The 12,896-nt window shown below is 38.6% G+C and overlaps 1 protein-coding gene across 3 annotated transcripts in view; it reads left to right on the top strand.

The window, feature by feature from the left end:
* Positions 1-12,867, top strand: part of GRIN2A (glutamate ionotropic receptor NMDA type subunit 2A) — a 500,965-nt gene extending 488,098 nt beyond the window's left edge. For 2 of the 3 annotated variants that reach the window (XM_069085705.1, XM_069085690.1), the window contains exons 13-14: positions 9,468-11,247; positions 11,832-12,867. In XM_069085705.1, the coding sequence (XP_068941806.1) occupies positions 9,468-11,247; positions 11,832-11,971 (1,920 nt within the window). In that variant the 3' untranslated portion in view covers positions 11,972-12,867. The remainder of the gene's footprint in view (positions 1-9,467; positions 11,248-11,831) is intronic. The other variant, XM_069085697.1, reaches the window with a different exon arrangement.
* The last annotated feature ends 29 nt before the right edge of the window (positions 12,868-12,896 follow it).

The raw sequence follows: 12,896 nt of genomic DNA, 5'->3' as shown, positions 1-12,896 counted from the left end.
TCTCTCTCTGTCTCTCTCTCTCTCTTTGTCTCTGTCTCTGTCTCTCTGTCTCTGTCTCTCTCTGTCTCTCTCTCTGTCTCTCTCTCTCTGTCTCTCTCTCCCTGTCTCTCTCTCTCTCTTTGTCTCTGTCTCTGTCTCTGTCTCTCTCTCTGTCTCTGTCTCTCTCTCTCTGTCTCTGTCTCTGTCTCTCTCTCTCTCTCTCTCTCTCTCTCTCTCTCTCTCTCTCTCTCTGTGTGTGTGTGTGTCTCTGTGTCTCTCTCTCTGTCTCTCTCTGTCTCTCTCCACATACACATACACACACACACATTCCACTAAGCAATCATGTAGTCTCGACACCTTATATAGCAAGCAAGAATGCAGAACAAAGAGGAAAACTTTGTTAGAAAACATTACTTTCTAGCTAAAGAGATATTTACTTAGTAAACCAAACGGGCTTCTTAAAAGAAAATTGGTGTGTGTTTTTTTAAGCACTTATATATTTAAAGAATTTTTAAGAATGTAAGATATTCCAGGGACAAATACTATCTTCCTGTCAAGGCTTTCAGAGAAGTATTCTTTCCCCCCACCCTATTATACACTAAAGCTGGCTGCTGTGCAAATACATATTTCCTAATTAGTTCGATGCCATCTAAATATACATATTGCTTACAAATAATACTGTGTGTACATATAGTTAGATTCTATGCCAAATTTAAGATAATTCTCTCAGCCAATTACTAGGTGGTTTTCATAGCTAAATGAGGGAGGAATTATCATAAGTAAATGGACCTTGCCACATTTTCTCATTGGTTTTGTTTGTTTTTGGCAGTACATTTCCATTATCTAAGCACAGAGAAGTCTTTAAGGAGGCCAAGTTGATAGGTAATCATTAGGAGAAACAAATGAAATCTTCTCACTCCTTGCCCCTCCCCCCAATTTATCATTGTCCTGCCAAGTCTTTTCATTTCCTTGAGCTTTTCCAAATACACATGAATTCACTGATGCCTCTTACCTGTACTTTGGTCCATAATACTCAGAAATTCAGGTCCATAAACCTTATTTCTCATATTACTAGCCATGAGGAAACTTCAATTCTTACCGATCAGATGCATAAGGAATGTCATCTTCAAACAGTCTCTTGACCTTAACTTCCCATGGCCAGTGGTTATTTCTTCCAAGAAGAGGCTGAGTTATAAAAGAGAGAAAGTATACTATTTAATAGAAATGTTTTTGTTTCTTGACTTTTTAAAGTCAACTGGAAAATGTTTGAGAATGTCTGTGTAAGAACACAATGACCCAAAGTCAACCACTTTCAAAGTTGGTCTGCTCTGACACATCATTCTTTCTTCAGATAATCATGCTCTATTATTGATTAAATTTGGAAAAGACACAGTGCCCCAAGTTTGCTTTTATATGCAGATGAATTTCACAGCCTCCTGAAATGTGAGAACAACTCTATGCACACCAGCAAAGATCCTCACCCTCCACTAGCCAAGAATTTCCAGAGTCTTCTAATATAGAGGTTGCTGTCCCATTGTGAAGTTATCAGATGTTTCCATTGACAGGATCTGCAGTCACAGTTGCATTCAGCTGTAGGGAAATACAATACAATTCAATTCAATTCAATGACCAATAATTGGTATATTTCATCAATGCATGATGTACCCCCCAAATGCACTCTCATATATCATATATAATTATATACATATGCATATGTGTAAATACACAAGGCACTTAAACACAACCAGAACCACAACCTTGACCTCAGGATTTAAAGAAAACTTTTACACTAATTTTCTTTTTTTTTTTAATAGAATTTTATTGATTCCTATTGTTTTCGTATCATCTGCTTTTCTCACTATATTTCTTTCCCAAACCAGGAAAGCCATCCACTATAGCAAAGAATTTTCCTTTTTTAAAAGATAGTTTTCCCCAATTAAATACAAAAATAATTTTTAATATTATTTCTTTAAAAAATGAATTTGAAGGGTGGTCAGGTAGCACAGGGAGTAAGAGCACCAGCCCCAGTGTTGGGATGCCTGGGGATCGAATCCAGGCTCAGACACTTAGCACCACACCCAGAAATAACTGGCCATGTAACCTTGAGCAAGTTACTTAAGCCCAATTGCTTAAAAAAATGAGTTTGAAATCCTTTCCCTTCCTCCCTCACCCTTCCTCTTAAAAAGAAGGCAATTTGATATAGATTATATATGTGCAGTCATGCAAAACATTTCCATATTAGTCATGTTGTGAAAGAAAACACAGCAACACAGCCCCCAACCCCAAAATAAAGAAAGTGAAAAATAGTATACATCAATCTGCATTCAGGCTGCATAATTTTTTTTTCCTCTGGAAGTGGATAACATTTTTCATTGATCCCTTGGAATTATCTTGGATCACTCTATTTCTCAGACTAGTTAAGTTATTCACAATTAATCATCATACAACATTGCTCTTATTGTGTACAATGTTCTCCTTTTTCTGCTTACTTCTCTTTGAATAAGTTCATGTAATTATTTTCAGCTTTTTCTGAAAGTAATCTACTGATTTCTTTTAGCACAATAGTCTTCCATTAGAATCATATTCCACAACTTGTTGAGCCATTCCCTAACTGAAGGGCCTCTCCTCAATTTCTAATCTTTTGCCACTACAAAAAAACCTGCCATAAATATCTTCTACAAATGGATCCTTTTCCTTTTAAAAAAATCTCTTTGGACTCTAAAAGTCAGAGCTGCCCAGAGGTGGACTGGGCAGACTCCCCTGTGAACTCCCTATTATGGGCACCCTCTATCCTCTTCTCTAGCTTCATTTGTAATTATACTGCAATTGGGTGTTTCACTTTAGGGCTTGAGTAGCCCTTTATGTGAGATAAAGCATCATAATAAAATACCTTATTGCTTCATGCAAAAAAAAATATCTTTGGAATATAGACCTACTTGTGCTATTGCTAGGTCAAAGGGCATGCACAGATTTATAGCCCTTTAGGCAGAGTTCCAAAGTGCCCTCAAGAAAGCTTGAATCAGTTCTTAACTCCAATAATAGTACATTAATGTCCCAATTTTCCCATACCACCTATAACATTTATCATTTTTTGCAAAGAATTTTCATAGGAATTTTCTCATGAAGACTCTGGGATATCTTTAATCCAATGTATTAATAAGTTTTGGATAGTATTTTTTCTTCCTGGTGCAGAAAGCAAAATTGAAGTCTTAAAGAATTTGTCAGAAGTAACTGTGAGGCTGAGTTCGAACATCAGAAGTATGAGCTCATTCCTCAGGTTCTGGTAGAATGTCTAGATGTTCACTCCTTTTTTATTTGTTTTACTCTAATTTCATTTTATTTTCAATTCCAAATTCTCTCTCTACCTCTCTCACTCTCCTACTTAATGAGAAAGCAAGAAAAACAAAGCCCCTTGCAAAAAAATTACTCATGCAAAACAAATTTCCACATTAGTTATATTCAAACACGGGGGAGAGACAGAGATAGAGGCAGACAGACAGACAGGCAGAGACAGAGAGTCAGAGACACAGATCCAGACAGAGAGAGAGACACAAAGAGAGACAGAGACAGAGAGACAAACAGAGGTGGACAAAGAGAGAGGGAGAGGCCATTAATCTATACTCAGGGTCCATTTCTCTATCTGGAGGTGAATAATAATATGTTTCATTATAAGTCCATTGGAATTATAGTAGGTCATTGTGTTGTACAGAATTACTAAGTCTTTCAAAGTTGATTATATTTACAATATTGCTGTTATTGTATAAATTGTTCTCCTGGTTCTGCTCACTTCACTTTCTATCAGTTCATATATATCTTCCCAAATTTCTCTCAGGCTACCTCCTTCATTATTTCTTATAGCACTATAATATTCCTTAACATTTATATACCATAAGTTGCTCAGCAATTCCCCATTTGATGGGCATCTCCTCAGTTCCCCTTTTTTTGCCACAGAAAGTGCTGCTACAAATATTTTTGTACATAAGTCTTTACCTGTTTCTTTGATCCCTTTGGAGTATAGCTCTAATAGCTGGATCGAAGATGTGCACCATTTGACACCTTTTTGGGCAAATTGCTTTCCAGAATGTTTGAACTAGTTCACAGATCTACCTTTGTGTACTGATTTTCCCACATCCCCACCAACATTTGTCATTTCCTTTTTTATCATCTTAGCCAATCTAATGGGTATAAACTGACAGTTCAGAGTTGTTTTAATTTGAATTTCTTTAATTTTAATAATTTAGATTTTTTTCAGTCTCAAATCAAACTTAGATTTCTTCATATTTGTTGGCCATTTGTCAATTAGAGAAGGGCTCTTAGTCCTGTAAATTTGACTCAGTTCCTTGTATATTTTAGAAATGAGACATTTACCAGAAAAACTTAAAGTAAAGATATTTTCTTAGTTTCTTGCTTTTCTTCTAATTTTAGATGCTTTGAGTTTTTTGTGTAAAACTTTTAAGTTTTATTTAATTAAAATTATTCCTTTTACCTCCTGTGAACCTCCCTATCCTTTTTTTTGCTTATGAACTCTTTCTCTATTCATAGATCTGATAATTTCTTCCATACTCCATTAATAAGCTTATATCACTTTATATCTAAATCACATTCCCATTTTGAGCTTATTGTCATATATATAATGTAGTCTATGCCTAATTTCTCTTGGACTACTTTCTAATTTTTCCAACAGGTTTTTTTTTTTCAAATAATGAGTACTTGCCCCAAGGGTTGGGATCTTTGCATTGATCAAATACTAGGTTGCTGTACTTATTTGCTTCTGTATATTGTGTGTCTAATCTTCTCCACTGATCAACCTCTCTATTCCTTACCTAGCATCAAATGCATTTGATGATTACAGTTTTGTACGGCAGTTTGAGATCTGCTACTGTTAGGCCCCTTTCTTTTCCATTATTTTTTCATCGATTAGGGATTCACTCTTTTCCCTGAGTAGGTATTACCTCTCAGACACCCTGGTGTTCATCTCCAGTGGATGCTGCTTTCTCTTTCCCATACAAATATCTGTGCTTTGACGAGTATTACAATAAACCACTATTTCTCCCTTTCTCTTCCTTTCTCCATTATGCATGCTGAACTTGTAGCAAATAGGCTTTCATTGTCATTCTGGGAGAATAGATGTGTGTAATTCTACATGGTGGCTCTTAGGCACCATAGACATTCTAAATAAATGTCTCTAAACTGAAACATGTCCCCCCAGTTGTATCATAGTCCCGTCTCAGAATAGCCATTGTATCAACCTTCTGTGTGACTGCCTTTTTTTGTCACTGTGTAAGGAGAGAGAACTAGAACAAAAACCAAATGTTGACTTAAAATACAGTCAGCATCTTTTATGTTTTAGTGAAGGAACAGCCTTTGGTTACTAAAAATAATTCCACTAGCCCCTATATCTAAAAAACAACAGTGTATTTCCCAAACTGCCTTGTCTATATGAAATGAAAATGAACAAATGTGAGATAAAGAAGGCCTTGGTTTGAAAAGTATGTTTGATAAGATACTTTCTAAGGAACAGGACCTTTTGTTCAATCCACATGTATAGAATTAGTAAATTCTATGGACTTCTAGGCTGGTCTTTAGAAGAACTATGATGACTCAAAACAATACATACAATAAAGAAAAAGTAGTAGAGAACTGCCTGGTCCATGTCTATGGGGAGAGTTTGTCAAAGAGGCACATCATTTGGGGTTTTGGTTGCTCATTTTGATGACTTCTAGCTCACTGCAAAGCTCCTTCCCATGATTACCAGGGCATCTTATTACATGTGCCAAAGGAATGTAGCAGGAGTCTATGAATTATACAAATGGAAGAAGAAACTGATAACACCATGGGGAGGAAAGAAATTCCAGCACAGAGGCTTTGCTTTTGAAATAGTTTTATTAAATTTACAGCTTATATGGGTAATCTCAACAGGGAACCAAAGTGACACGCCATATCAAGAATATATTTTGCATGAATATGAATTTTATATTTTCTTTTACACAAAAGTCTTCACATATGATGATGTGATAAGATAATATGAAAAGAAAAGTATTCAAGGATCTTTGGCTCAGAGGTCACGGATTCAATCCCAATTAATATAAGCCAATTAACTTACTCCATTCCATGGCTGTGTGTCTTTGTGTCTGTGTATAATATATGTGTAACATATATCACATATAATATATTACATATCATACATTTACATATATGTTTTTGTTTGTCCAGATCTGTGGTATTTTTGATATGGGGAACTCAGTGTGGTAATTTCTTCCACTGCCGCATATTAACAACTCATCTGCAACCTACAATCTTAGGATTTACTTGGGCACTAAGAGGTTACATGACTTGTCCATGATCACACAACTAGAAAGTGACAAAGGCAGGAATAACAAAATCTAGGTCTTCCAAAGCTGGTCTTTTATTCAATAAACCATACTACTACATATATATATATATATATATAGATACATACATATATATATTATATTTATAGAGAGGCTACACAGTATGGTGGATAGATCTGATTTTGAAGTAAAAAAAACCCCAAATACATGTCTTTCCTCTAACCCATACTGGCTCTATGCTCCTGGGCAATTTATTTACTTTCTCAATGATCCAGACAAGTCTCTAAGACTAAGTTACAGCAGCATAAGTACTTGGTATGCACCAGGAGAGCTTGATTCCTCCTAGGGAGCTTCCTATACCAATAAATTCAGATTTGATGCCCCCATCCCTCCATAGAAAATTACTCTATTTTCTGTCAGCTGATTTTTTTTCTATTTCTCCTTTGCTAAAGTTTGTGCCAGGAATACCCCCATTGAAGGCTAAAATTGAATTTGGATAGCAATAGAAAAGCAGTGAGTTTGAAAGAAGGTAGGGTGAGGGATGGAGTATATCCCCTGGCCCAGTGTTTAGGTAAGGTGAAGATGTAGAGAAGTAGCCAATTTGAACAGCATTGTTCCTTTAGACTGGGGAGGATAATTGCTAAGCTTTGGCATGGAGAAACATTTATGGAAGGGCTTTGGATCCATTAGAACTGATTGACTCTTATATTTAGGTAGGATTTTTTAGGCTTCTCAAATTCTTCTCTGCTACCACTTCAGGCAAGGAGACTAGAGGTGATGTTCTTCACAAAGGGATAGGAAGTAGGATATTGGAAAGCAGGTAAAGTTAACCACAAATCTGTGAACATTTACACAAATTTTACACAAACTACTTTCCATTCATGATGCATTGATGGTTCAGCAATTGTGGTGTTATGGATACATTCTTTTCAAGGCAGGATCTTATGTAAAAGGTGGCTAATTCAAAAGAAAGAAAAACTCATTTCTAAAAGCCCTCCTAGGTTTCACCTACTGGGCTTCAATAGGATCAGTTCACGTTAGTAGATATTTCTTGAGCTCTCCTCTTGTATAAAACACCATGGTAGGTGCCAAAGATGGTAACAAGATGGGTGAGACACTTCCTTCCACCAAGAAGCTTAGGATCAAGCAGAGCCACTTATTTTAGAGATCTGGAGTTAAAGGATATAGGCTCAGATTTAACTCTGATATTTACTGACTGCGTGACTGTGGACATGTCACTCGACCTCCATGTGTCTCAGTTCCCTCAGCTAGAGAATGAGAGAATAGGTGTCTCCTAAGGCCTCTTCTAGCTCTAGTTCTGTATTTTTTATATAAAAATAATTCACACAGATTCTGACAGAAAAATAGCAGTGGGGGAATGCCATACTACACAATTTTATACATACCCCCTTTTTCTTGACTTGTGCAGAATGAGTTGTTAAAGCAATTGGGGTTAAGTAACTTTCTTAAGGTTACACGGTCAGTTATTTCTGGGTGTGGTGCTAAGTATCTGAGCCCGGATTTGATCCAGGTCATCCTGACACTGGAGCCGGTGCTCTTACTCGCTGAGCCACCTGGCCTCCCCTAAGCAATTGGGGTTAAGTAACTCGCTTAAGGTTACATGGCCAGTTATTTCTGGGTGTGGTACTAAGTATCTGAGCCCGGATTTGATCCAGGTCATCCCGACACTGGGGTGCTCTTATTTTCTGTGCTACCTGGCCGCCCCAAGTTGTTCACTCTTGTTTGTCCCTCTCATTGATTTTTCTCCTCCCCTAAAAATTTAAGTAGTGAGATTTATTTCTCAACACTCTCCTCAATATGTGTATATATATATATATATATATATACATATATGTTCATTTTATTATACCTGAGATTAGGGAAAATTTAATTTTTTTGGAAGAGCAAATGTCCTATAAGCAAAATGTTTCAGTAGGAGTCATAAAGGAACATTGCAATTTTCCAAATTTATTTGCAATTTGCTTTAATTCAACAAATATGCATTAAATGCCTATTAGAGGTAAGGCACTGGTGAATGTAATCACACACACAAAGCCTGCCCTCCAGCAGGTACATTCTTACCAGGTGAAAAAGCCATGTACACAAGTAAACAAATAAAAATAAATGATCTAATTTTCGCTAATGGCCTAGAGCTCACCTATCCTGCCCTCAGGCAGGTATCACATTTATAGGGTGATTGAATGGTACAAGGGCTAATGTAAGAGAAAGTAATTTTAAGAGGGTGAGGCAGCACTAATAACTGGTATGGAATAGAGATCAAAAAAGGCCCAATGTAAAAGGGCCATTTTAAAAACCACCATTTTAACTGTGGTTTGAAGGAATCCATGGATTCCACAAGGTAGAGGTGAAAAAAAGAAATGCATCCCAGACATGACTGATTATGTGTGCAGAGGCATGGAGCTGGGAGACAGAATAGGAGCACACACATACATATATACAATTGGATGGCTAGATAGATGCATATATATATACACACATACATATATATGGTGCTAATATATTAATAAAAGTATGTACATATAATATGTTGGTATACTGGTGTGTGTGTGTGTGTGTGTGTGTGTGTGTAAAATTACTCATTAATATTTTCCCTTTCCATATTTGGACTCAGTGGGAGAATATAATGTTAAGAGAGCCCTTGTATCTTGGTAAATAAAAAAAATAAAACAGCCTGGCATTGGTTGGAGACTCCACTCAGCAGAGTGAGCTGTGGGAGAGTGAGGTAATATCCTTGCCTGGTGAACTGGAAGTGCTTAATCCATCCTATGTATGTATGTATGATGTCATCTCCTCCTTTTGCCTCCCCCCCCCTCTTCCCACTGCCCTCAAAACACAAACTGACCACTTCTCTGTGACTGGTGGGTCATGTGGGCCTACTTAAAAATGCTTTGGACAATCATAGCCCAGATAGATGGGTCTGGTGTTTGAATGGCTTCATAAGTCATTTAAAGAAAATTTTGACTAGGTACAAGTATAATATTCAAATTAAGACTTTGCTTTTCTCATGAGAGAAGCTGTTGAGGCAAGGGATTGCCTCAATTTTGTACATCTACAAAGTAGAATTTTTGTGAGTTTTGTGAAATGATCCCAAATCTTCTTCTATTGTTAATGTTTTATTTTTTTTTCCACTCACAGGGCATTTACAGCTGCATTCATGGAGTGCACATTGAGGAGAAAAAGAAGTCACCAGATTTTAATTTGACTGGCTCCCAGAGCAACATGTTAAAACTCTTACGGTCAGCCAAAAATATTTCTAACATGTCCAACCTGAACTCCTCCAGAATTAGTTCCCCCAAAAGAACAACTGATTATATCCAAAGAGGCTCACTCATCATGGATATGGTCCCAGATAAAGGGAATTTGATATACTCTGATAATAGATCTTTTCATGGAAAAGACAATGTTTTTGGGGACAACATGAATGAACTTCAGACATTTGTGGCCAATAGGCATAAAGATAACCTCAATAACTATGTTTTCCAAGGGCAGCATCCTCTTACCTTGAATGAGTCCAATCCTAACACAGTGGAAGTTGCTGTGAGCACAGAGTCCAAAGGGAACTCTAGACCCCGGCAACTTTGGAAAAAGTCCATGGAGTCCTTGCGCCAAGATTCACTGAGCCAGAACCCAGTCCCTCAGCAGCGGGAGAATGGTTTGGTGGAGAACAGAACACACTCTCTGAAGAGTCCCAGGTACCTTCCTGAAGAGGTGGCCCACTCTGACATCTCAGAAGCTTCGAGCCGGGCCACATGCCACATAGAACTTGAGAACAACAACAAACATCACAAGACCAAGGACAATTTTAAAAAAAGGTCTGTGGCCTCCAAATACCCCAAGGACTGCAGTGATGTTGAGCTCACCTACCTGAAAACCAAAGCAAGTTCCCCCAGGGATAAGATCTATACCATCGATGCCGAAAAGGAGCCCAGTTTCCACATAGAGCAGCCCCAGTTTATTGAAAACCTTGTCCTTCCTGAGAATGTGGACTTCCCTGAGGTGTACCAGGATCCCAATGACAACTATCAGAAGGGCGATGCTACACTTCCTGTCAACAGGACTCCTTTGCACAACGAAGATGCTAACGTCCCCAACAATGACCAGTACAAACTCTTTTCCAAGCATTACACCTTAAAGGAAAAGAGCTCTCCCCGCAGTGAGGGGAGTGACAGGTATCGGCAGAACTCTACCCACTGCAGGAGCTGTCTCTCCAACCTGCCCAACTACACTGGTCATTACACCACCCGCTCCCCCTACAAATGTGATTCCTGCCTGAGGATGGGAAGCCTCTATGACATTGATGAGGACCAGATGCTGCAGGAAACCGCCACCAATCCTGCCCGCCCCGAGGAGACATATGACCAGGACTGGGTTCAGAACAATGCCCTTCAGTTCCAGAAAAAGAACAAGTTGCGGATTAGCCGGCAACATTCTTATGACAACATCCTGGACAAGCCCAGAGAGATTGACCTCGGAAAACCGTCTCGGAGCATAAGCTTAAAAGACAAGGAGAGACTCTTGGAAGGGAACTTATATGGGAGCTTGTTCAGTGTTCCTGCCAGCAAACTGTCAGGGAACAAGGGCTCCCTTTTCTCCCAAGCACTGGAAGACAGTAGGAGGAGCAAGTCTCTTTTCCCAGACCACTCCTCGGATAACCCCTTCCTACACTCCTACCAGGATGACCAGCGGCTGGTCATTGGGAGATGCCCCTCTGACTCTTATAAACATTCGTTGCCCTCCCAAGTGAGGAATGACAACTACTTGAGGTCATCTCTAAGATCAACAGCGTCATCGTACTGTTCCAGGGACAGCCGGGGCCACAACGACACATACATTCCCGAGCATGTGATGCCTTATGTGGCAAATAATAATATTGTATACTCTACCCCCAGGGTCCTCAACTCCTGCAGCAATAGACGTGTGTATAAGAAAATGCCTAGCATTGAATCTGATGTCTAAATCTCCCTTTCTCACTTTATTTATAGGGAAAAAATATCTGCCAACATCTTGGAATTTAAGGAGTTAGATTTCTGTCAGGGCCCCCAGTAGAGAAAATGAGGGTTAGGGGGCATTTTGTGGTGGTTTTTTTATACATGTTCTTGTGCCATGCTATACCACAGAAGTACCCCCTTCCTTCTGTGAAGTGCACTGGATGTGGTAGACAAGGGATAGGTGAGCCCTTAATCAAAAAGGAAGAAAAAAAAAAGGCAAGTCTTTGGGCGCGTCCCCTGTGGATGTTGGCATAAATGTTGTTTTGCCATTTTAGCAGTCCTATTTTATGATTTTCCGTATTCTAAATTCCATTAAGAGCTTATTGTCTTTCCATCACTGGAGTTGTTGAACAGTTTTTTAATGTAGAATAAGCAATATGGTATGCATGTAATTTGACACAGATAAAAAAAATTAAGAATGCATTTGCACTGCGAAGGGATTGACATGCACGAAAAATGAGAAAGTTTGGCCCATAGCTAGTAGTTTCAGCTTTATTTATTGTGCTTTCAGTCACAGCCCATACCAGACCCCAGAACTCAGGGCCCTGGAAAGAATCGGTATGTCCGCACATCCGAGGCTACCTTCAGTCTAGGCTGTCATCAAGATATGGAGACGCATCTGGAATAATAGGCCCCAGCTGTTCCTGGTGAGGAATCCATAGGAACCCCTTGCGGCTGTTGGTTTATGCGGGTCAAATGCTTTCTTTTGTTGGGTTTCACAGGCACTTAATGCTAGCTTAAGAGCTCAACAGTTTGCTGTGCAGTCAGAATTCACAGCTGCATAACCTAAAATATGTATTTTTTTTAGATGTCAATATGTGGATCTTACATCTGTGACACAGTGGACCTCACTATTTATTTGTCATGAAGCCTCGTGTGTACGTAAGTTTGCATCTCCCCCCTTCTGGTGACTACTCAGGGCTGTATAGTATCTCTTAACCCTTCACTCCAAAAGTAACTGTGACTCATTCTTCACGAAGTGGTCCTGGTGGCATCTAATTAACCATGTATTGTTATCCAAGTTGTCAATGCTATGTCATGAGCCAACAGCCATATGTTTCATGCCATCAAGAAGAAGAAGGATGCCATCTGTTTGCTGAAGGCTGACACAATTTTACATTCATCATATTGCTCTGTGGAATTGTAATTTCCACCTCCACCACCTTTCCCCCGATTCCCAAATCTGAGTCCTCCCTATATGTCTAGTTGATACATGTACCCATGAATTGAATATCTATATCCTGATAGTCATAGAGAAACTGTGGTAGGAGAAATAGTCTGTCACCTCAGACACATGAGCCTCTTTGATGCCAGCCTCTTCTTCTAGTTGTCCTTGAGCTATTGAAGCATTTTTCCTTTTTAAATCCCCTGGATTACTTACTTTTTATGCCAGAGGACATGTTGAAAAGGGGGAAAAAAAGGAATGTTCCTTAATAAATCACACCAAAATGAAAGTGGAAGAAAGGACTGGTATATCACCCAAATCCCAAATATGCACTTTATTAGACTTGCCTCCAATGATGAAAAACTATATATATATATATATATATATATATATATATATATATATATATAT

This window comes from Petaurus breviceps, unplaced genomic scaffold, assembly GCF_028583685.1.
Source record: "Petaurus breviceps papuanus isolate PSGF00001 unplaced genomic scaffold, PetGlider_PUasm1.0 118, whole genome shotgun sequence".
Classification (NCBI taxonomy): Eukaryota; Metazoa; Chordata; class Mammalia; order Diprotodontia; family Petauridae; genus Petaurus; species Petaurus breviceps.
This window is presented reverse-complemented; position numbering and strand designations above follow the sequence as displayed.